This window comes from Rhinolophus sinicus, linkage group LG07 (genome assembly GCF_036562045.2).
Source record: "Rhinolophus sinicus isolate RSC01 linkage group LG07, ASM3656204v1, whole genome shotgun sequence".
Classification (NCBI taxonomy): Eukaryota; Metazoa; Chordata; class Mammalia; order Chiroptera; family Rhinolophidae; genus Rhinolophus; species Rhinolophus sinicus.
The window spans coordinates 93028513-93054231 of record NC_133757.1 but is presented as its reverse complement, the minus strand read 5'-3'; the positions used below and the strand labels follow the sequence as shown (position 1 = coordinate 93054231).

At 33.6% G+C, this 25719-nt stretch overlaps 1 protein-coding gene across 9 annotated transcripts in view; it reads left to right on the top strand.

The window, feature by feature from the left end:
* NEK1 (NIMA related kinase 1) overlaps positions 1-25719 on the top strand; it is a 129215-nt gene that overhangs the window by 88072 nt on the left and 15424 nt on the right. For all 9 annotated transcript variants that reach the window (XM_074338302.1, XM_074338303.1, XM_074338305.1 and 6 more), the window contains 6 exons: positions 839-895; positions 978-1206; positions 6650-6802; positions 18375-18551; positions 22007-22127; positions 24860-24951. In XM_074338302.1, the coding sequence (XP_074194403.1) occupies positions 839-895; positions 978-1206; positions 6650-6802; positions 18375-18551; positions 22007-22127; positions 24860-24951 (829 nt within the window). The remainder of the gene's footprint in view (positions 1-838; positions 896-977; positions 1207-6649; positions 6803-18374; positions 18552-22006; positions 22128-24859; positions 24952-25719) is intronic.

The following is a 25719-nucleotide window of genomic DNA, read 5'->3' as shown; positions in this document are numbered from 1 at the left end:
TGACTACTTTACTGGGTAAAATGCTCTTTGTCTCATTACATGTATTACTTTAAAACTGACCATTACATTCTTTTGCATTTTTCTCAAATAGTACAAAACTGAGGTAAACCATGTAACTAAATAGTTTTTCTGTATGTGTTTTCTTGATAAATATTACTTAAAACTTTGAGAATTGTTCTTTAATACTCTGAGTCTTCTAGATACCTTTGCTTTCATAACTACTAATTTCTTCTTTTCATATATTTAAAAATCCTAGGTGGTCTAAGCTTGCTTTGATTTTACTAATCAAAAGACAAAATTTATATTATCATTAGTACATGGGACTCAGAACTTGTTGCTACTCTCTTTGCTTAGGGAGAAAAGCCAATTCTCAATTATGTTTAGTTGTATGGCTTAATAAGAATTTATGTGTACATGAGCAATGACAGCTTCAAAGTAACACAGCTGATATTGAATTACTTACTCATCAAAGCTTACCCTGGCTCTAATTAAGAAAGTATATTAATTCATGAATTAGTTTTTTTTTTTATTTCCGTAATTGACTTAAAATTATCAAAAAATCAAGTGCCCAAGAGGAAGAGGATATAGTTAAAAATGAAACCAGTAATCCAAAAATATGACAAATCATTGAGAATTGGCCCTTCTGTTATGTATTAAGGCTATTACTTGATTATATTTAACTGTTTGTCACTGCTGATAATGAAAGAAGCTGAGTTATTTACAGGAATACATTAACTCACAAGGAGCAATTTAATGACAAAAATTAACAAAAGTATCAAAACTTTTAAGGAAGACTTTAAAAATAACATTTCTACTCTGTGTTTATCTGTGTTTAAAGGACAGTTTAACCCAGGAAACCTCAGAAGAAGTGCAAAAGGCTAACAATGCTATTTCAGTAGGTACAATTTTCAGTTTTTTTCCTCAATCACTTTACTTAATTGTATACATATTAAAATGTAGCATTTTAACTGTTTCAGAGTAAACGAGAAATACTACGTAGATTAAATCAAAATCTTAAAGCTCAAGAAGATGAAAAAGGGAAGCAGTGCCGCTCTGATACGCGGGAGATAATTGCTCAGGAGGATACCAAAGAGCCGGAGAAAGAAAAGTCGGTTTCATCTGATCGCAAGAAATGGGAGGCGGGAGGTCAGCTTGTGATTGCTCTGGATGACTTTACATCGGACACATCCTCCTTTGCAACTGACAGTACGTATAAAAGGGTTCAGATTCTGTCTTGGTCTAGCACACATGTAAACTTGCATTCCTGACACTCTGAAGGAAAACACTTAGAGGGATTGGAAGAGACTGGCAGAATTTCCCATAATACCGGTAGGTGGAAAATGAAAAACTAATCAGCCTTAAAAACAGCAAGAATTTTAATACAAAAATGTGAAGTGTGAGAGAGGGAACTAATACGTATTTAATTTGTGTTACTTTCTGATTGGTTACCCGGAACCATTCTTGATGAGATCCACAGTAGTAAACTTTGACAAAATCTCAGCAAGGTCTCTAAGGCGTTTAGCAGGAATATTGAGAATATCTCACTTGATGATTCATTTATTCAGCAATAACTACTGAGCATGTACTATTTTCCTAGGCGCTAAAGATACAACAATGAATGAACACAAACATGTGCTCTTGTGGAGCTTACATTCTAAAAGAGCGAGTCTAACCATCAACTAGCTAAATATAGTTTTAAGTAATATTTTGATGCAGTATTTTCTTAGAATTCCTTTTTGCATCAGAGAAAAGTCTAAAGACTCCATAGCGTTTATTTGTTTACTTATTTAACAGTTCTTTATTGAGTCCCATTATATGCCACATACTCCTAAGCAGTGAGGATGCAACAATGATTAGACATAGTCTACCCTTCGGGTGCTTAGGATCTAATGGAAAGGGAGGCAAGTAAAGAGGCAGTTAGTTGTAGTTGATAAGTAATATGCTAGGAATAATCATATCATAGCTACTATAAAAATATGTATCAGGACATAAATCATTGTTGGAGAGCCAAGACAATGATTTCTGGAAAAAGTGATATGCTGAGGAATGAGAAGTTAGCTAAACCAAAGCACAGTGTTTCAGACAGAGAATTGCTAGGACCCCAAAATGAGACATGTGACAGTAAGGGAACTCAATATAACTCAGCATGGATAACTAAAATTCAGAACTCAAGACAAAGACTGGCAAGCAAGAAGCCTTGGAAGAAGTAAACTGGACTAGATTATGAAGGGTCCTGTGCGTTGGCTCTGCCAAACAGTATGAACTTACTCTGAATGCAAAGGGGAATCTTTAAAACAAAGCGCCCACTTCTGGGTTTCTGGCATGTTGAATCCTGACTGGGCAATATTGGGGGGTTGGGGGAATGGCATCTTACCACTGCTTTGGTGGTACTTTGAGTTTTTGTCTTCTTCTCTATCCTGACTGCTACTGTTTGCTTGTCAGAGTTCTCAAATAGTTGCTTCATGCATTTTGTTATGGCTTTTATAACTGTATTCAGTGGTAAGTTATCAACACAGGTTGATATGTGCTTACTCCATCTTCCTTGGAATTGGAACTCTAATTATCCTTAAAGAGATTTAAATACTCAGAAAAATAATCTTTTTGTATTATCTCTGTAATCACCATTTCTGGTGATCCTAATTTCTTTGTTTAGATTCACATATCCATGTAATATTGTTTTCCTTCTGACGAAAGGACTTCTTTTAACATTTCTTGCAATGCAGGTGATAGATTCTTGTAACTTTTATGTAATGAAAACTATTTCACCTTAATTTTTAAAAGATATTTTCTCTGAGTATGGAGTTCTAGGTTGGCAATTTTGTTTTTCAATGCTTTAAAGATGTTGCTCCATTGTCATTGGAATTGTTTCTGACAAGAAATATGACCCTTATCTTTGTTCCTCTCTTCATAGCATGCCATTTTTCTCTGACTGCTTTCAAGATTTGTCTTTATCATTGGTTTTCAGCAATTTTGGATATACCTTATTGTAGTTTCCTTCTTGTTTCTTTTCGTTGGGGTCTGTTGAGCATCTTGGATCTGTGGGTTTACAAGTTTCATCAAATTGGAAATTTTTTTGCTAATATTTCTTCAAATATTTTTTCTGTGCCTTGCACCCCTTCTCTTCTTCAGAGACTGCAATTTCGTGTACATTAAGCAGATTGAAGTTGTCCCATAACTGCATGATACTCTTTTCATTTTTCAGATTCTTTTTTTTTCCTGTGTTTTTCTATTGCTCGAGTTTCAAATTCACTTATTTTTTTTCTGCATTGCTAAATCTAATCTATTCATCTCATTCAGTGAATTTTTCATCTCAGATATTGGAGTTTCGTCTCTAGAAGTTTGATTTGTGCATACACACACATATATATATATATATATGTGTCTCTACTTAATTTTTGATCATACAGAATACAGTTATAAAAACTTTATTGATGTCCTTGCCTGCTAATTTTAACAGGCTCTCTCCTGTAGTTTTCCTTGTCTCAGTTCTTGGTCCATTTTTGATTGAGTGATTCTTCTCCTCATTCTTTTCCTGCTTCTTTGTATGATTGGCAACTTTCCATTGGATGCCAGACATTGTGAATTTTACCTTGTTGGGTGCTTAGGTATTTTTGTGTTTCTGTAGTTATTCTGCAGCTTTGTTCTGGAATGCAGTTAAGTAAGTTGGACTCAGTTTGATCCATTCATGTCTTGTTTTTAATATTTGTTAGGTGAAATCAGAGCCATGTCTAGTGATAATTGTTCCCCACTATAGAGATGAAACCCTTCTGAATACCCAATATACCATGAATTATGACTTTCTCCATTCTGGCTGGTCGGAACACCCAATATTTTATGCCTTGTGTTCCCTGTAATCTTTTTGGGTAGTTCTTTTCCTTCCATGGGTAGTTTTCTCATACATTTGCTCGGATCACTACTGTACTGAATATTCAAGGGCCACACTCTGCAAATCTCTGTAATTCTCTGAAATTCTACTTGCCGTGGTCTCCCAAGAATCCCAGCTCCATCTCCTGAACTTGGGAAGTATACTGGACTCTTCCTGGGTTCCCTCTTCTGAGTTGCAGCCTGGAAACTCTCTCAAGACAGCAAGTTGGGGCAATCATAGGGATCATCTTATTTGTTTCTTTTCTCTAAGAGATCCATGTTCTTCATTACCTCTTACCAGTGTACTGAAGCTGTTGTTTTACACAGTTTGTCCATTTGTTTTTGTTATTTAGGCAATAGTATAACCCTAGGTATCCTATTCCATCTTACTCATAATTAGGAATCCTTGAGACCAGTTTTTACAAACTCTTGCACTAATCTAGACAAAAATTATTAATGACCTTAATTGGAATATGATAAAGAAAAGACATCATAGTTAAGATTCAAGTACACTCAGGGGCAGACCTCTAAGGGCTTTATGTGAAACTCTTCTAAGAGTTTGTCAGAGAAAGAAGAACTTTGGAAGGAAAATGAGGAACAGTCAGAGTTAGGAGGATTGGGAGTGTGGCATAGATTTAAAAGGAAGAAGAGAGTACTTCAGGTTGAGGGCTAAAAAATTTACACTGGTTTTGTTCAGGAAGAGGCATTGTGACCTTGATAAAAGCCATTTCATTGGAGTGCTAGGGGCAGATAGGGAATCGGGAATTAAGAAGTGAGTGGAAGGTGAGGAAGTGAGAGAGACAGAGAGAGAGAGAGTTTAGAAGCTTTTAAGGTAGCTGATCTGTGAAAGGGAAGAGAAATGCAGGGTGGTGTTACTTGGTAGCGATGTAGAGTCAGTATAACCTTATAAAAAAGAGACTTGAAAATATTTTATGATAATTAGAAGGGCAAAGTATATCACATCACTCTCTTATTTAAATTCTAATTGATTTCCATTGTTATTAGAGTAAAAATCCTAAGTCCCTTTAATAGTCTACGAGACTCCTGTGCTTTTCCCTTGCTTATTGACACTATCCATTTCATTCTACCTATTCTCACTTCTCCCATCTTAAAACCTGCCAAGCTCTCTCTTTTTCATAGTCCTCTTCCCCTTTCTTCTTTCCTGTCAGTTCTTTGCATGGCTGCTTTTTTTTTTTTCTTTTCTGTCCCTATTCTTCAACTTTTATCCCATTTCCGAAGTCCTCTTTATAGCAGAGCTCTTCAAAGTGCCATCTATTTATAATTCCAATTCCTCTCCTTTCATTCTCCCTTAATCTACTTCAATCAAGTGTTTTTTCCCTCAACTACTCCATGAAAACTGTTCTTTTCAGAATTATCGACGACCTTTATGTTAGTTAGCTATCCTAATTTTATGAATCCGCAGCATTTGCCATACAGGATTATTATCTACACTCACCATCCAATTTCTTGAAACCCTTTCTTCACTTTTATACAGTCTATTGAAAGTAAACCTCTTCTATTATTTTTTATATAACAGAATATTATTTATTATTTTTAAGGAACTAATCACATACTGTAATTATTTTCTTCATTTAAGTATCTTTTGCCTGTGTTCCCTTTTAGAACATAAACTTTTAAAATAAGCTCATCTGACTTGTACTGCGTGTTTTGTATTCCTTAACAGTAGCACTGATTTTATTCATAAAAAATGGTCATTAAATAGATAGATGAATCTGAGGGCAGACACAACTAATGTGAGATCTTTCAGATGGTGGGACTGGAGATAATTTAGAGCACCTCCGAGGTAAAGATTATTGCCAGTGTGACAGACATAGAGGTAGAGAGATGTAAATTTTATAGAAGATGGAAAAAAATCCCTGCCATATTTATCTTAAATGGGAAGAAAAGTTATATGCAGACAAGAAACACAAGAATTGGTTAATCTTGTCTTTAAAAAATCAGTTCCCTATTGATAGTCGTTTTGGCTGCACAAACTGAACATTACCTGCTGATTTGCAAGGACTTGCTTTCCTGCCACTGGTACACAACAATTTCTATCAATGAGTGTTTAGTTAACACTGAAAGTTTATATGACTTATACCCCATACTATTTGAGATTGTTTACTGTCTATTACTACTAGGTACCTCTATGCTAAAGGAATTATTAATGAACATTCTAAAGACTCAGACTTCAATAGATAATATTCTATTTTTTGCTTTCCTATATTTTATTTTTAAGGTTTACCACAAATTATTGTTTTCAAAAAGAAAGTGTCAGTTGCCTACTTAATATACATATGATAAATTCAAACAAAATTTCTTAGAAATACTTTCTCTGCTTTTAATCCATAAGTGCTATTTATCTTAGGATGTGTTTTCTATTTTCTTCAATTAAATTTATAGAAAAAAAATTTCATTTATATTTTATCTATTTTTGGTACTCTCCCAAATTATTGCTCAATTTTTAGGTTTCCTTTTTTTTTTCATTTTTCTCAAATAAAAATTTTATATAAATATAATTTATGTTTTTTCTATTTTTATATTCCCTAAAACTATAGTTTAATTCCTATTTAAAAAGGCAATTAAAGATATTTTTATTACTAATATTAATTGCCTCTGTTCATTTATTCCCTGGAAGTCTTTTTTTAAGCATCATCATCATCATCTCTTTGTTATGTAACCTTTTTTTCCCTCATGAAGCGCTCTCAATTGGATAGCATACCTTAAATCTGCCTTACAATGCAATATTATTATGCCACTGAAAATTATTTTTTATATCTTATAGGACATACATTGGGGGAGGTTATTAAATTAGATCCTGGAGGATCTCCAAGAAGAGTTTGGGGAAAAAGCCCTACAGATTCTGTTCTAAAGATACTTGGAGAAGCTGAAATACAACTTCAGACTGAACTATTGGAAAACACAACCTTTAAAAGTGGTAAGCAGAAGCTATACTTTTTTTTACCCTATTCTGGAAGTAATATTAAAAATTAAATTGTACTTTTAAGATGTTTCTACATAAATGAATTATTTATAACATTATTTTTTGTTATAATAATTTTCTAATTAGATGGAGATTAGTTTTATTTTTAGGGTAACTGTCTCAAATGGCAGTCTTGAGTTTTGATCTGATATAACCTGGATGGGAACTAAAACTAAAAGGAAATGTGTTTGGGAGAGGCAGAAATGTAGAATAGTCAGAATGATGTTTTACATGAATAAAGATAGAGGAGCATTACATTGAGATGAATGGTGTATGTTTTAAGTGGATTCAGTAATTAGGTTGATGAAAAGACTCAAAGATAACTGTAGTAACTATGACAAATTATCCTAGGACTGGGGAGGATGAATTCTTGTGAGGAAAACATTTATGACCCATGAGTGTCGTGTGTCTTGGTATTACAGATATGCATAAAAAAGTGTCTGTGTATAAAACGAGTGTTTTCAGATTTAACAGCTTATTCAAATGAAGAGGAAGTTAAATATAGTATTTTTTATGTTGTGTCTAGGCACAAATATGTGTATTGTGTAGTCTGAAGGTCCCACATATATTCATTCCCATTAGAACTATGACTTTAAAAACATCAGATTCTGATTCCTCTTAAGTAAAAATTGTATTGCTTATATGTGTCATTTGGTGTATGGTAATACTTAGGCGATGTGAAAGCGGGGCTTTCCTTCTCCATATTAATATAATCCTTCTGCATAGAATTGGAACTGAGAAGTATTTTATTTTATGATTTGTCTTTTCTTTTTAATTGTTTGCCAGCTATTTATCAAACACTTACTAGCTGTGTAAACTGTTACATGTTAGGTGGTAAAACTACAAAGAGTTAAAGATCATCCTTCCTCTCAGAGGACAGACAAATGGAAACAAATAAGTGATAATATCGCATGAAAAGGGAAAGAATGAAATTATGCACAGAGCTACAAGGTAGTGCACAGATATTTAAGTAGTAAACTTTATTTTGGATAGTTAAAGGCTTCCCAGAGTTGTCATCTGCTCTCTTTTAATATTTCCCTTAAATATGTTTACTTAGAAGAATATGCTCTGTGCTGGGATTTTACAACAAACGAGTCACAGTTCCTACCATCAAGGATATCACATGTGTCAGAGTCTGTGATAGAAGTGGTGCATGTGAAATACCGTGGAGCCACAGTTGGGGAGGCTTTATGTTGTCAATACTGTACAGTTTCGTTAATGATAATGTGGCCCTTTGGGGTCAGGGAAAGTCACAGAAAGCAAGTGATTTGGGGGAGGTAAGGTTGAGAATGAAATTCCACGCAATATGCAATTCCCCATATGAAAAGGCACAAAGGTTATGTAATGTGTATGTGGGAGTAGCTACATGTTGTGGAAAGGGAATGGGCTTTGGTTCCAATTCTGGTTCCATCACTTTCCCAGAAACCATGTGCAAGTTCCTCTGACTTGGACATTCAGTTTCTACATGTATAGAATGGAAATAGTATCATCAGGGATTATTTTGTGGATTAAATGACAAACATAAAGGAATTGCAGTGTTCTTTAGTCTTCCAATCCTTATACCATGTCTCTTTCATCATTTTGATTGTCTTAAGCTCTTTTTATAATAGATGCCTTAGGAAGGGCTCATGTGAACAGTATGACCAGAGATTTTGCATATTCATAACAGTTTGTCTGAAGACTTTATTCTTGAAGGTCAATTTGACTGAATATAAATTTGCTTACATTTCCTTTCCTTGAATGTGTTTATAACTCCATTGTATTCTGACGTAAAGCATAACTGTGAGAAAGTCTGATGACAAACTTACTATCTTTTTCTTATAAATGACTTGATTTTTTTATTTGGATGCTCAAAGAATATCTTTCTTTATCCTTAAAGTCCAACAGTTTTCTTAAAATGTATTTTGGTGTTCAGTTTATTTTTCTAGTACATGTTGTATTTTTTTAAATTCTTTTAATAGAGTTTTGTTATAAAGTAGTTTTGGGTTCATGGCAAAATTGAGCAGAAAGTACAGTTTCCATGTACTCCTTCCTTTCGTGTAAGCACAGCTGCCCAACCATCGGCATCCCCCCACCCCAAGAGCGGTGCGTTTGTTACAATCGATGAACCAACATTGGCACATTATTATCACCCAAAATTCATAGTTTACGTTAGGATCCATTCTTGGTGTTGCACTTTCTATGGATTTATATAATGACATGTATCCACCCATGTATCGTACAGAATAGCTTACCACCCCCAAAACCCCTATGTTCTACCTATTTATCCCTCACTCCCACCAAACTCCTAGCAACCACTGATCTTTATACTGTTTCCGTGGTTTTGGTTTTTGCAGAATATCATATAGTTGGAATTAAACAGTACATAGCCTTCTCAGACTGGCTTCTTTTACGTAGCAATATGCATTTAAGATTCCTCCGTGTCTTTTCTCACTGCATAATAGCTCATTTGTTTTTAGTACTGAATAAGAACACATGGTATGGATGCACCATAGTTTGTTTATACAAGTTACACGCCTATTGAAGGACATCTTGGTTGTTTCCAAATTTTGGCAATTACAAATAAAACTGCTATAAACATCTGTGTAAAGGTGTTTTTCTGGACATAGGATTTCAGCTCATTTGACTGAGTATTAAGGAGTGGGCTTGCCAGATCGTGTGGTAAGAGTATGTTTTGTTTTATAAGAAACTGCAAAACTGTCTAACAAAGTAGCTGTACCATTTTGCATTCCCATCAGAAATGAAAGAGTTCCTGATGCTCCACATCCGCAAAAGCATTTGTTGTCAACGTTTTGGATTTTAGCCATTGTAATAGATGTGTGATGGTATCTCATGCTTTTAATTTGCAATTCCTTAAAGCACATGATGTGGAGCATCTTTTCATATGCTTATTTGCCATCTGCATATCTTCTTTGGTGAGGTGTCTGTTCAGATATTTTGACCAATTTTTAATTGGGTTGTTTTCTTACTATTGAGTTTTAAGAATTCTTTGTGTACTTCGGTTAACAGTCCTTCATGTGTTTGTCTTTTGCAAATAATTTCTCCCAGCCTGTGGCTTATCTTCTCATTTTCTCGACAGTGTCTTTCACAGAGCAAACGTTTTTAATTTTAATTTATTCTCTTTTTAACAGATCGTGCCTTTGGTGTTCTAGCTAAAAAGTCCTTGCCAAATCCAAGGCCATCTGGATTTTCTCCTGTAGTATCTTCTAGGAGTTTTATAGTTTTGAGTTTAACATTTAGGTCTGTGATCTATTTTGAGGGTTTTTTTGGTGAAGTGTATAGGGTCTGTTTCTCGATTTATATATATATATATTATATATTTATATATATATATATATATATATATATATATATATATATATATATATATATATATATTTTGTTTGTTTGTTTGTTTGTTTGTTCATAAATGTCCAGTTGTTCCAGCACCACATTTTGTAAAGGCTATTTTTTCTCCATTGAATTGCCTTTGCTTCTTTGTTAAAGGTCAGTTGACTGTACTTATGTGGTGTATTTCTGAGCTCTATCCTGTTCCATTGATCTATTTATTTATTCCAGTACCACACTGTCTTGATTACTGTAGCTTTTAGTAATCTTGAAGTTGGGTAGTATCAGTCCTCCAACTTTGTTCTTCTCCTTTAATACTGTGTTGGCATTTTTGGGTCTCTTGCCGCTTCACATAAACTTTAGAATCAGTGTGTCAATATCCACAAAATAGCTTGCTTGGATTTTGATTGGATTGTGTTGAATCCATAGATCAAATTGGGAAGAACTAGCATCTTGACAATAGTGACTCTTCCTAGCCATGAACATGGAAAATCTCTCCATTTACTTAGTTGTTCTTTGATATTTTTCATCCGAGTTTTGTAGTTTTCCTCATTGTGGTGTATTTTTTTAATGTGGTTTCCAGATACTTCCCCAGCCCCCAATTTTAGGAGAGTGTTCTTGAGTTATAGTTTTCTGTTTTTTTCCTTTAAGTCTACTTCAGGGGCTTCTATGAGTATTTTGGATCTTTTTTGCCTTTTCTTTCTGCCCTTTCTCTTGAATCCTTTCTGTCGCTTATTTTTTTAATTAATTTTTTTCTCCTGTTCACCTTCCATGTCTCTTAAGACGTTGTGTGTTTTGTTTATATGATGTGTGTTTGTTCTATAACCTTTATTTCTAAGATTTTTTTCTAGTCTTTCCTGAGCTCTGTCAACTGCCTCATCCTGATTATTTTCTCGTTGTCACTTGCATTGTTCTATTATATCATGTTCTTCTTTTTTCTAGTTGATTTTTAAATTGTAGGTTACTAACTTTAATTTGTTTTGTGGTTTTCTTAATCTATTGCAGTGGTTCTCAAACAAGGGTGATTTTGCCAAGAGAGGACACTTGGTATAGTCTAAAGACATTTTTGGTTGTCACCTAGAAGGGGTACTAGAAGTATCTAGTGGATAGAGGCCAGAGAATCTGGTATGTCTTCTACAATGCATACTGTAACAAGTACTTCCCAAAACAAATTACCTGACCCAAAAGGGCCAAAGTTGGGAAATCCCAGTCTGGGGGGACACATCATTCCACTTCTATTTTTTCTTATAGTGACTTTGTACAGAATTCAGTAATAACCCTATTATGTTACTTATTTGCATGTGAAATTAGATTTGCTAAATGTTCAGGAGGGAAAAGTGAGTCAAAACAGCTTTTCTAACTTCAGAGCTTAGAGCTTCCTCTTCTATTACTTACACGACATTTTTTAGAATTATGGCCCTGTAGTTTCTGACCTCTTCTGGCCCTGTTGCTTTCCCCCATTTTTCTCTTTCCTTTGTTTCTATTATCTCTGCACAGATCAATTTGGATTCTCCTTCCAGCAGTTTCTCCTCAATGTGGTCTTTTGTTCTAGAAGGAAACATCAGTTAGTTTTGAGACTTCTTAGGGCCCGGAGTACCATAACCCTTTGCTATTAACCCCTTCAGTTTACTTACAAATTGGAATTTGTAAAAACGATTCCCATTTCCGCTGCTCTTCTGAAATTGACCCATCATGTTTGCTTGTGAATACCTACAGGCCGTTGCGGAATTCTCCTGATCTGGAGCCTGTCAGGTGCCCTCTTGTTTCTCCCTGCTTTTCTTGTGCACAGATGCTATTATTACCTGAGTCTGGAGATTGTCAGTGATTTTTTTCCCTATTCACATGTACTTCAGGGTTTGTGAGGATACTTTTCACCTAGATTTGGTTTAGATGTTAGTCATGGGTATTTGGTTTTGCTATCCTGATTTTGCCTGTGTCTGTAGAGGGACTCAGGAAGAATTTTTAAAAAACCAAAACTATTTCCTTTGCTGTCTTCCTAGAATTTCTCTATTTGTCCTTAAATATTTGATCCATTGATGTGCTGTAAAATTTTTTTCTCACATTTGACTGTTTTCTTCCTTTCTAACTGTATAGAAACCCCTCCACCCACCCACTGCCAGGGAAAATAATTTATGAGATGTGTTTGTCTATAATTTTCCTTTTTTGTAAGGTGCTTATGGTGTTTTGGTATCAAGGATTTGCTGGCCTTATAAAACAAGTTGGGAAGTACTATCTTTTTTCCTGTTTTCTGGAAAAGTTGTGAAAGATTAATATTATTTTTTCCTTGAGTATTTGGAAGAATTCGCCTGTGAAGCCATCTGCACTTTGAGTTTTCTCTGGGAAGATTTAAATTATGGATTCAATTATGTTGTAATTCCTTTTCGATGTTTAGATTATTTGCAAGTATTTTGCATTTAATTTTGTAACATTTTGGTGTTTTTCTAGTTATCTTTCAAATTTTGTTGTAGTCATAGAACATCATACTGTGCATGATCTCAGTCCTTCGAAATTTTTGAGACTTGCTTTATTGCCCGATTTATGGTCTTGTAAATGTTTCATATTCACTTGAAAAGAAGGCATATTTCGTAGTTACTGAGTGTAGTTGTATGTATGTATCTTCTGTGTCATTTTGTGTAATCATAATGTTTAAATCTTCTATAATTTTACTGATTATTTTTTCTGCTTGTTCTATCAGCTACTGAAAGAAGAGTGTTAAAATCTCCACTTGTTTATGGATTTGTCATTTTGTTATTTTAATTCTATCACTTTTTGCTGTTTATTTTTTAAAGCTAAATTATTTAGTGCATGGCAATTCGGATTGTTGCGTTGATTGTTTAGATTGTTGCATTGACCCTTTTATTATTATATGTCTGTGTTTATCTCTAGTATCATTACATCCTTTAAAGTCTACTTTATTTCATATAGCTATACCATTGAACATTCTTTTGGTTAATGTTTTCTTGGTATATTTTCTTCTGTATTTTTTCCTCTCAGTTTTTCTGACCCCTTATGTTTCAGTGTGTCTCTTATCTCAAATCCCGTCCAACAATCTTTGTCTTTAAATCTGAATGTTTATTTATCTATAATATAATTATGATATGGTTTGATTTTTAGTCTATGTACAATCTTGCTATACGTTTTTTGTTTGTCCCATACGTTCTTTGTTTCTTTATTCTTTTATTCCTTTCAGTGTTTTAATTTTTCCGTTTGTTTTAATCAAACATTTCATTTTTTTCTTGTTATTTGTTTGTAGCTATACATTTTTCATTTACCCTTTTGTTGTGGTCCTATAGATTACAATTTGTGTCCTTGTTTAATTCTACCATAATGCTCATTTAAGTCGACCTTAATTTAGTATTTATAGTCCTTAAACTATACCTGTTTTTTTAACAATATTACTCCTTTATCCCCCTCCATCCCTTTATACTACTGTTATTATATATTTTATTTTCATATATTTATACAGCTCATGAGCCATTATTATGCTAAGCAATTAATATTAATTTATACTTACATTTGATTCTTTACAGTGCTCCTTATTCCTGAAGTTGCATACTTCCATTTGGTATATTTTTCCTTTAGTTTGAAGAACTTTCTTTAATATTTCCTATAGTGAAGATCTGCTGTTTATAAATTCTCTCAGGTTTTGTTTGTCTAAAAAGGTCTTTATTTCACCCTCCAGCTTTATTGAATTATGATTGAAAGATAAAAAAATTTATATATTTAAGGTGTACAACGTGGTGTTTTGATGTAAGTATACCTTGTGTAATGATTACCATAATCAAGCCGATTAACACGTGCATGACCTCACATACTGTGTTTTGCCATGTATAATGCACACTTTTTTGCCCAAATTTGTGAGGGAAAAATAAGGATGCGCATTATACATGGGTAGTACTAATTCCATATCCATATAAATGTTTTTAATTCTTTCATTTATGCTTATGAGTTAAAAGTGTAACTCTAGAAATCAAGAACAATATCCATATGCAAAATAATACCCTGAAATACAGTAATCGGTTTTGTTGAACTTACGACAAACTTGCAACAACGAAGAGTTCTTGGCCTTCTGTGATATGTAAATATGGTAAATTTGTTACCAGTACATGAAATTTCTTGTACCATAATATGTTTAAAAAAATGAATGCTAAAATTCCTTTACAATATCAAAAACAAGTACCTAAGTTTAAAATAAAAATTTGAGTTAAAAATTAAAACAAAGGGTTTTTTCCCTGAAAGTTTGGGCCAAAACCGTGGGTGCACATTATACATGGTAAAATATGGTACTGTCAGGTTTTGTGTGTGTGTGTGTGTGTGTGTGTGTGTGTGTGTGTGTGTATTGTGCGTTGAGAACACTTAAGATTTACTCTTACGGAATCTCAAGTATACTGTACGTTATTAACTATAGTTAACCATGCTGTACGTTAGATCTCTAGAACTTACTCATAACTGAAAGTTTATTCCCTTTACCAACATCTCCCCATTTGCCCTACTTCCCAGCCCCTGGCAACCACGATTCTGCTCTGTTTTTCTGAGTTCTACTTTTTCAGATTCCACATATACATGATGTCATGCAAAGTTTGTCTTTCTGTATCTGGCTTACTCACTTAGCATAATGCCCTCTAAGAACGTCTTTCTTTCTTGAGGTTGAATAATGTTTTATTATATATATATCACATTTTCTTTATCCATTCATCTGTGATGACATTTTGTTTCCATGTCTTGGCTACTGTGAATAATGCTACAGAGAACATGGGGGTGCAGATATCTCTTCAAGCTGCTGATTTCATTTCCTTTAGATATGTACCCAGAATGGGGTTGCTGGATCATTTGCTAATTTTATTTTTAGTATTTTGAGAAACCTCCATACTGTTTTCCATTGTGTCTATACCAATTTACATTCCTACCAACAATGCACAACTTTTCTCCATATCCTCACCAGTATTTGTTATTACTTGTCTTTTTGATAATAGCTATATTAATAGAACTGAGATGATCTTATTGTGGCTTTTTTTTTTTTTTTTTTTTTTTTTGCATTTCCCTAAATAATAGTGATGTTCACCACCTTTTCATATACCTGTTGGCCATTTGTACGTCTTCTTTTTAGAAATGTCTATTCAGTTCCTTTGCCCTTTTTCAGTTGCTATAATTAATTATAGCAAATTAATTCTAATTTGCCCATTTTTTGGGCTATTGAGTTGCATGAGTTCCTTTTATATTTTGGATATTTAACCTCTTGTCAGATACATGCTTTGCAAATATTTTCTTCCATTCCATCGATGTCCTTTTCATTTTGTTTATTGTTTGATTTGCTGTGGAGAACTTTTTAGTTTGTTGTAGTCTCACTTTATTTTTTCTTTTGTTGCTTGTATTTTTGGTATCACATCCAAAAATTCCTTGCCAAGATATAGTATATCCTGTTTTTTGACTTGTCTATTCAAGTGTCTTGCCTGTTCCACTGTGTTGTTTTTCTTTTGGTTTCTAGGAGTTTTTTTGTATATTCTGGATAGAAGCCCTTTTTTAATTGTATGTGTTGTAAATATATTTTGTCTTTCAGTGGCTTGTCCTCTTAAACTTGTCCTTAAAAATGCCAATGATAAAAGACTAAATAAATTGGGCTATAATAAAATTAACAATTTCTGTTCTTCAAAGAACTGTCATTCAGTGGAATGTTGAATAGGAGTGTCATGTTCTTGATTCAAAGAAGTAAATGTATTATATTAACTCAAATCTCTTTCAAAAATGCCCATTATCAGATTAAGGAATTCCCTTCTGGTCTTGTGCTTTTGAAGAGTTGAATTTTATCAGATCCTTTTCCTGAATCAATTGAGATGAGTGTATGATTTTTGTGCTTTATTAATCTGGCAAATAGCCTTGATTGATTTTCAAATGTTAAAGGGGCCTTGTCAGTATTTTCAGTATTTTTTTCATTGTTACCAGTCTTATAAGTTAAGTATTTCATTGATTTTATTTGTGATTCTCTGATTGTGAATTTCATCATGTCATATTCTTTTGGCCATTTTGATTTGCTTCTCTGTAAATTATTTTTATATTCTTTGTCCTTTCTGTATTGCATTGCCTATCTTTTTCCTGTGAATTTTTAATCTGATGTAGATAACCTTTATTTGGTACGTCATCACAGGTTTTTCCACACTCTGCTTCACTTATTTTTATGCTGTTTTTGGACATGCAATTTTTTTTTAATTTTCTTACTATTATTTTTTTTCTTTACATTGTCTGAATTTCCCTTATTAGATGGAAAATTTTCCCAAATCTTTAAATTAAATAGGTAACAGACACATTTATGCATGTGTGTGCCCCCCCCACACACACACATAAGATCATTAATCTAATTGGAATTCTAAAATATTTTTCTTGGTTATTTTTAGGCAATTATTATTTCAAATGAATTTTAAGTTCATTTTATCTAACTGGGTGTTATAATTAGAATTGTTTTAATTTATATATTGGTTTCTGGAGTATTATTTTTATGCTATTAAATTTGAGAATTTAAGTATATTCTTTTTATTTGTACCCATCTTTTGTGTTTGTCGGTAACATTTTGTTTTCTTCATTTAAGTTCTAAAACATTTTTTGGTAAATTCATTGTAATACAATGTGGATTTTTATCTTTAAAATGGGTGATATATTATTTACATTTCCTTTTCTAAGTTGCTATGTCTAGTTAAAATGAAGCTATTTTTTCTATCTATGTAAAATTTTATATGCAGACTCCTTATACTGAATTATTTTATTAAATCTTTTAGGTTTTTTTCCTTGACATCTTAGATCTTCCAGATGTTCAGGTTATATCATCAGTAAGAAGAAATCGTTTTTTGTCTAATATATATTTAGATTTCTTTTTCTTCTTACGACATTTGGTAGACCCTGGAAAGCAATCTTTAATAGTAAGGATGCTATCTGGCATCCTTGTGCCTGATTTCAGTAGACATGATTTTTATAGCATAAAAGTAAGGCCGAAGGAACAAAAACACAGATGTGACCTCTACCGTAATCAGTTTGTTGATAGGCTTGGTGAAGGGAAGATATTCCAAAACATGAGCATCACTACAGTTTTGTTCTCTGTTGACTAGGAAGAAGTAAGGTAAAACAACTAACAAATACCTATACACAACTTTTTTTCCTAAGGAAATTAACTGAACCAGGGGCAGTTCCTGCTAATCCAGTGTTTTATAGTGGTAGACCACAGGCAACACAAAGGACTGCTTGAAATGAAATCGAGACCAATGAGCAAGGTTCTCTGGTTTTCTCCAATCTTTCAGCCATGTGTATATAGACGTAGTAGGCAGAAAATTGAATTTATGAAGGGTTGGGATTTTGCCACAGGAGTACAGTGAGGTGAGGAAGTATGCAAGAGAATGATTATCATGATGAACTTCAGTTGAATTTTAATTGGGGTGGTAGGGAAAGAACACATGGTAGGATCAGTGCATTGTAGGTTCTGCTAGAGTAACATTTTTTAGAGTTGGGGTAGTAGAGGGAGATAACTGGAAAAATAGGATGTTAAATATTGGAAGGTGGAATATTTAACATTGAACATTTTGAGGAGCTGTAATTAATGACAAGGTCTCTAAGGTATGATCATTGGAGTGACTGAGGTATGGTGAATGTCAGGTCATTGGAGAGGAACCGGAAGTCCGTATATTGGAAGGGTTCTTGGTGCAGATATAGAAATCAACCTAACTAGGGAAGGCAGTTTTAGGGAAGGAACATCTGACGGTGACCTAGGAAGTTAACATCTTCAAGGAATAAATGGGAGTGACCTCTTGGGATCTTGTAGATAACTTCAGTAAGTTGTTCTGAGGTAAATCCATTCTTCCTGGTATCAGTTAAAGTATGGAGAGTTTGTGATAATGAGAAGTAACTAGCAATTACCAGAAATAAACAAAAACGGTTAATAATTTTAAAATTACCACCCTGACACATATGTATTAGTTTCAAAAAAAAGGGAAAAAATAGCAAACCATAGGTTAACTACCCTAGAAATCATTATGTATAATTAAAATGAAATTTGGCTATCATATACCTTAATCATTTATTAATTTCTAATATATCATAGCTTAACCAATAATTACCTGTTTTAAGAATGCACTTTTTGTACTTTGTTCTAAATGCTGTTACAGGTAAAATTCAAGTCTCTGTGAAAACATAACATGATTTCTCATTTTTGTTTTTTCAGATATTTCTCCTGAAGGGGAGAACTACAAACCCTTAATTAGTGGAGAAGAAAAAGTAAAATGTATTTCAGTTGAAATGAACCCATCAGCTACTGTTGTTTCTTCTGTTGATAGAAACAGTCCAAAGTTTAGTGAGGCATCTCCACAGATGTCATTGAAACCGGAAGAAAATTTGGATGGTATGTTTCAGTGGGTCAAAAGGAGTTATATTTAATTTAATGATACTTTTAATTGTTTCTTTATAAACAAATCATCAAAATACGTATATATGTTTGGGTGATTCACCTCAAATTAGGTTCACTACTTTTTATACTTTTAGTAACTAGTCTGTGTGTATACATACATATATATATATATATATATATATATATATATATATATATATATATATAATGCAATACAATAAATCACCCCAAACTTAGTGTTAAAACAATCATTATGTGTCATGATTTTGTGTGTCAGGAATTGAGTCAAGACTTGGCTCAATATGATTTTTTTTTTTTTTTTTTTTAATTATGTGCTTTTGTGTCTGGGATAGCTGGGTGGGATGCAGCTTGCAGCCAGGCTAGTCTGATGGGTCCAAGATGACTTAAATACCTGGAAGGCTGGGCTAAGCTGGGTCCCTCTCCCTTTTCATGTAGTCTCTAAGCCTTTCTGTGTACTCTTTCCAGCAAGTAGTCTGACTTCTTATGTGGTGGTTCAGGGCTCACAAGTACCTAAGTAAGGGCTGATTATACTCTTAAAAGCTAATCTCAGAATTGGCACTGTATCACTTCTGCCATACTTCATTGGTCAAAGCAATCACATACCAGCTTGGATTCATAGGGAGGCAAAACAGACCCCACCTTTCAAAGGTAAGAGTGCGAAAGAATTTGTAGCCATCTGTAATCTGCTATAATCTGCCGTTGGACGAAAAATTATTCACGTTCCCCCCACATGCAAAATACGTCCATTCTCAAAGCCTCATTTTATTATGACATCGGCTCAAAGCCTCAAGATGTTGTTATAAAAGTCAGGCCTTAGGTACAGTTCTTTGAATACAATTACTCTCAATCTGAAGACGTAGAAGTAAAAGAGAAAGTTACTTCTCTTTCATATAACTAAAATGTAGTGATGAAACAGGAATACAGACTCCTTTTCAAAAACAAGGAAAATGGGAAATACATAGCAATCATTGGTCCATAAAAATTCTGAAGTCCACCCAGGACTAGCATTGTCAATGTGCTTCCCTTATACCAAAAGTTGGCATCCTCAAGGGTTCTTGTCTTCTGAACTGTTTTCCTGGTGGTGCTTCTGCAAGTAGAATAATTTTGTAGATTTTATACAAATGTTAATTAACATTCACTAATTTTTTTTTTGAGACTGGCCCTTCTCTACCTTGAGGTGTCTTTGAGAATTCTGTGAGACAGTACTCTTGAGATTTCATAGAAACCCTTTCGTCTAGCAGAAAGAGTCTGTGAGACATCTTTCTGTGCCATAACAAATGGTTTTCTGGCCGCACCTTAGACTTCATCTTTCCCGTGAGACCACATTTTACTGTCCTTTCATGTTTGTCTTGAAGCCTTGTCTTCCCTGTAAAAGCTTTTGTTGCCTAGAAGGTATTATCTTGGACTTTCTTTTCTAAATTCTCTATATAAACTAAACAGTTCTTTCTCTCTCTCTCTTGTACTTTCTCAGAGGCTCTAAGAAGCTAGCTGGCACTTTGAACGTTCTGCTTAGATAGCTCCTTAGCTAGATCATTGGATCTATTAAGTATGTTTTCTGTAGTCCTGGTTTTCATAGGTACCAATTTTCTGCCACTACATAACAAGAATCCCCTTTTCTGCGGTCTCCAGTAACTTTTTCCCACTGGCCAGCCTCTCATCAACAGTCTCCCTGAAGCCCTTTCAACTTCTGCCTCCTACTCAGTCCCAAAACCAGTGCATATGTTTTAGGCTTTTGTTATGTCAGCCCCCCATTTTCAGATACGAAATTCTGTTTCAGTTATCTATTGATGCAAAACAAATTACTCCCATAACTTAGTGACTTAAAATCACTTATTTTATCTCATACTTTTGTGGGTTAGGAATTGGGAAGGTTCTTCTCCTCTGTGTGGCATCAGCTGGCCTCACTCAGTGGGATTCAGCTGTCAGCTGCTTATCTGGAGGGTTCAAGACGATGCCTGTCCCATCTATGGAGTCTTGGCAGGGCTCGGCTGGGCCTGGTCAGCTTGGTTACTTTCTCTCACTTTAGTCTCATGGCCTTGCCATGTGGTCTTTCCAGGATAGCTCACCTTTTTTCACGGTGGCTTAGGCTTCCAGATTCCAAGGTGGATGCTGCCATTTCTCTTCAAGACTAGACCTGGATCTGGCATAGCAACAGTTCAGCTGGACTCACTTGGTCAGCGCACTCAACAATGTCAGCCTATATTCAAGGAGAGGGACACAGAGCCCCCCTATAGATGAGAGGAATGTCAGAGACCTTGCTATATGTGTGACCATCTTTAATTCACCACAGTAACTTGCATAGTCTTATTTGTTAGAATCATAGTTGGTATCTTAAGACTTTTCTTAAAAAACAAACAAAACCCTGTTAGGCATATAATAGAGGCCAGATAGCCTAGTGCGAGAGCCACCACACTTTTTCTGCAAAGAGCCACGTGGTAAAAATTTTAAACTTTGCAGGTAATAAAGCCAAAAGTCTTGTTTGTAGAAGGTATCACATTAATAAGGCTAAGGTGCTAGAGAACAAGTACCCATTAAAAAGTAACGAGAAAAGGATTTCCCTCCTGAGTGCTTGCCTATGAGTGACCCAAAAAATCATATGAATAAAAGATAAAAAGTTTAAGGATTTGTACAATATCAGTTACCTTTCTAAATAGGGCAGCTAATTGGAAACTGTTAAACTATAGAAGGAAAGGTTATCTGGATTTCAGGAAAAAAATGGGTAATGGCTTAAACAAGATAGTACTGATACCTGAATTAGAAAGGAAAAAGAGAAGTTAACAAATGAAGAAAAACTCTTCTTGTCACTGTTTTCATTCAGAAAATATCAACCAGATAACAAATGAGCCACTGCCAGAAAATAGAGGTACTACTCTGGTTATTAATTATTTGAGGGTCTAGGAAAATAGATTTAGTGTACTTCAATTATGTTCTCAATATCATTGTAAAAGTCTAGGTGATAGGATTCTTTTTTCTTTTTTGAATGTTGAAAGATAGATTTTCATGACTGAACTTTCCTGTAAGTTACTAATCAATGATATTACAGTCTAGTCTCCTTCCATATTCCTAACCACGGATATTGTTATTTTTAAAACTAGTTTTTATACATTCATTAAAGCAATTTACATTCTACTGAAATTTTAAGGGAAGTTTTATATACTAATGAAAAATACGGAGTATACGGTATTTCTTTTGAGTATTTTTATTGCAGTGAAAGTGTAAAAGGAAAAGTCTATCATTTCAGAAACAACTGAAATAGAGAGTTAACACAATAACAAGATTAAAAATCTATGGATAAAACGCTTAATTTTTTTCTGTTATAATTAATATATTGGCCTGAAACTAGGTAATGATAATTTATGGAAAATTTATTCTATTTTTTCTAAATGAATTTTCCTTGGAGACATGTTTTATATGTTTTTGCTTTTCAGAACCTGATGATTTGGAAACAGAAGTTCTCCAAGAGTCAAGTGAAGCAAGCAAAGATGGTAGCTTGCCTTGCACTGCTGTGGACGTGTGGATTAGTGAGATAAAAGTAACAAAAGAATCTAAGTATGTTATCTCTTTTTTCCTTACATATCAAAACCTGGGTCCCTTTTTGTAATATCTTTTTAAGAAATACTGTAATGACTTAATATTGTGCTATATCCTATTACTATAATACCTTATAAAAATATTTTAATTTTTAAGTAGATATTACATGCATGTGATTCAGCAATCAGCAAGTATATAAAGACATACAGTAAAAAGTCTCTTTCCCGCCTCTGTCCCCATCCAGCAAATTCGCACTTTCTCCTCCTTCCAGATATTTTTAATATGTACATAAACAAAAATAAATATACAGTCCACCTCCCTTTTAAATACAATTGTTAGTATAATGTACATGGTGTTTTCCACCTTTTTTATTGTTAGTCAGTAATCTTGGAATTCTTTTATATTAATACATAGAGAACTTCCTCTTTTTTAAATTTTATGGCTACTTAATATTCCATTTTATGTGTGTACCACAACTCACTTCATAAGTCTCTTAATATTACAAATGATGCTGCAATGAATAACCCTTTAATAAGGTCATTTTTAATGTATATAAGTGTGTCTGTAGGATAGATACATTGAAGTGTAATTGCTGGGTCAGTTGCATTTTTATAAATTGCAACTGTAATTCAATTATTGTTTTTCCCTGGGGTTGTACTAATGTATGCTCTCAGAAAGAACATATGAAAGCATATGTATGAGGGAAAAGAACCTATTTTCCCCTTAGCCTTGCCAACCTTTCATTATCAAAGTTTTTTATTTTTGCCCATCTGATAGGTAAAATATAGTCTCTATTTAGGGTTTTAGTTTATCTCTTATTATTGGTAAAGTTGAGCACATCTTTTCAAATGTTTAAGTTTAATTTCTATTGCCTTTTCTTTGAGTTCTCTGTTTATATGGAAAGATGTCCAAAATATTGAATGATTAATGAAACTATTACGTTGAATAAAAAAGCATTTTCTTATGTTAGAATAACACTGCGATAATTCCATGTAAAAATTATTACATATGTACTCAGGTACATACTGTATATATGTATGCAATTTAAAGGAAAAGTATGGTCAGATGTACACCAAGCCGATAACAGTGAAGGCAACTGGGATTGAGTGGTTAGGGGAGTCCTAAAAGAAACATGAATTTTTCTTTAATTGAGGTAAAATTTATGTAATATAAAATTTATCATTTTAACCATTGTAAGATGTGCTTCAGTAGTATTTAGTATATTCACAGTGTTGGCCAATCATTATCACTGATTCCAGAATATTTTCATCACCCCAGGAGGTAGCCCTGTACCTGTTAAGCAGCCACTCCCCATTTTTCCATCCCCCCCAGTGCCTGGCAACCACTAATTTGCTTTCTGTTTTTATGGATTTGCCTATTCTGGATGTTTCATATGGAATCATGCAGTATGTGGCTTTCTGTACTGGGTTCTTTCAGTTAGCATACTGTTTTCAAAGTACATCCGTGTTGTAGGATGTATCCATTCTTCATTCCTTTCTTGGCTGAGTAATACCCCATGATACGAATATATCATATATTTTTATTCATTCAGCAGTTGATATACATTCAGCAGATGATGATAGGTCAATTTCCAGGGCTGTTTCTACCTTTTGGCAATTGTGAATAGTACTTCTATGAACATTTGTGGACAAGTTTTCGTAACAGCTGCGTTCAGTTCTGTTGGGTGTAAACCTAAGAGTGGAATTGCTGAGGCATATGGTAATTCTATGTTTAATTTTTTGAGGAACCAAGGAACATTACATTTTGAATGAAGAGTTGTATTACTTGTATGATTACAAATAAAAAGTTTTAAAAATAAAAATAGAAAATTGTTCAAAACTTAAAACTGAAAAAGTAAAAAGCTACTTAAATTCTAGAGGGATTAAAAGTATTAAGAAAATTAAAACTGCCTATAAAGCAAACCCCCAGAGTTAAATTACTGGTACCTTTTGTCCAGTATTTAAATTTTTGTTAAAATATATAATGCATGAATTTAATTCCAAGCTTTATTGAAATAACAATTGCCACTTCTTTTTTATCTTTTGTCCTCAGTTAATTCACTCTCTTTGAGGGTTAAAACATTCTTGGGCATATCATTCTATTCCTTTTACTTTGCTACACACTGTTTTCCAAAAACCTAACACCATTTAATATAAATTGACCTGCAAATTACTTTGCTTTCTTAATATATCTCAACTATCATTCCATATCAGTTCATATAGATTTCTGCTTCCTTTTTTAACAGCTTCATGGTATTTCATAGTATTATTATATCATAAATTCTTTATATTCTTTGCTGTTAAAGGGGCATTATGATTGCTTAAAGTAGTGGTTCTCAAACAATAGCAAGCAGTAGAATTGCTTTGGGATTTATTAAAATAAATTGGTTGGCCTTATCCCGCAAAGTTTCTGATTGATTAATGGTCTAGGGTGGGGCCTGAGAATTTGCATTTCTCACAAGTGTGTGTTGCTAATGTCTAGGGGCCATATTTTTGGGGGAACTGCTGTTATAAGAAATGATGGGGCTGGTTGTGCATTATTACGATTGGTGAAGGTTTGAACGGGGTAAAATACATTGTACTTATGAGAATGTATATATATATATATATGTATATATGAAAAATATTTGGAAAGAAGGATCATAGGATGCTATTGAACTTGTGTTCCATTTTTTATATTTGAGAGTGCTTTTATTTCTAGTAAACCGTTTTTTCTTTGTTTGTTTGTTTTAACTGGTGTACCTGTGGCAGGATGGAAGATAAGATCACCACCATTCAGCAAAATGAAGTTTCTGAGGATGGAATCCCGAGGAATGAGGATGAACTTAGTGAAGTTCATATAGGTAAGCATCATTGTATTGTTCTAATTACTTTCTGGAAGGTTGTTAACACTAACCTTTTTTATTTGGACAATATATTAATAGACAGCATCCCTTATCAGCCTCCTCAATCATTTTTAAAATGTAACAGGCATAGAGCCCTGGACTCTGCTTTTATAATCCTGCATCATTTAACAACGTGAGCAATGAAACTTTTAGGTCAGTTATACTATCGAATGTTCAAAATGAAAATTGCTTGCCAAAAATAATCCAATACACTGACATTAAGTTGTCCTCTTGTTTTTAATAGTATTAATTAGAATATAAGAAGTATGCTTTTCTCTATCTAACCTATAGGAACCAAGATAAACTGAAACTAAATATGAATATCTAAACAGTATTTTTTCACAATTCCTTGCATTTTTGTGTACATTTTAGAACTACCAGAGTAATGGAAGTATATAACAAATTAAAATTTCTTTCTGAAAATAAAACAGTATGTCCTGTTAAAGATTATTTATAAGGTAATACAATTACATACAACAGGTCCTCTAATAACATCACTTCATCCAATGTTGTTTCATTTATAACACTGATGAGAAGTGGTAGGAACTTAACTCTTGTTTATATCAATTTAGCCTGTGGTAAACTGGGTTTTGTTACGTTATTATGCTTAAAGTCACAGAACCTATTGACAACTTACTGTATAAAGTTTGATTTTGGTTTTCTGAGAGCCATGAAGTTTTTGCTAGAATTCATGTTAAAAAACACTGTGCTTTTTCAATGTAACTT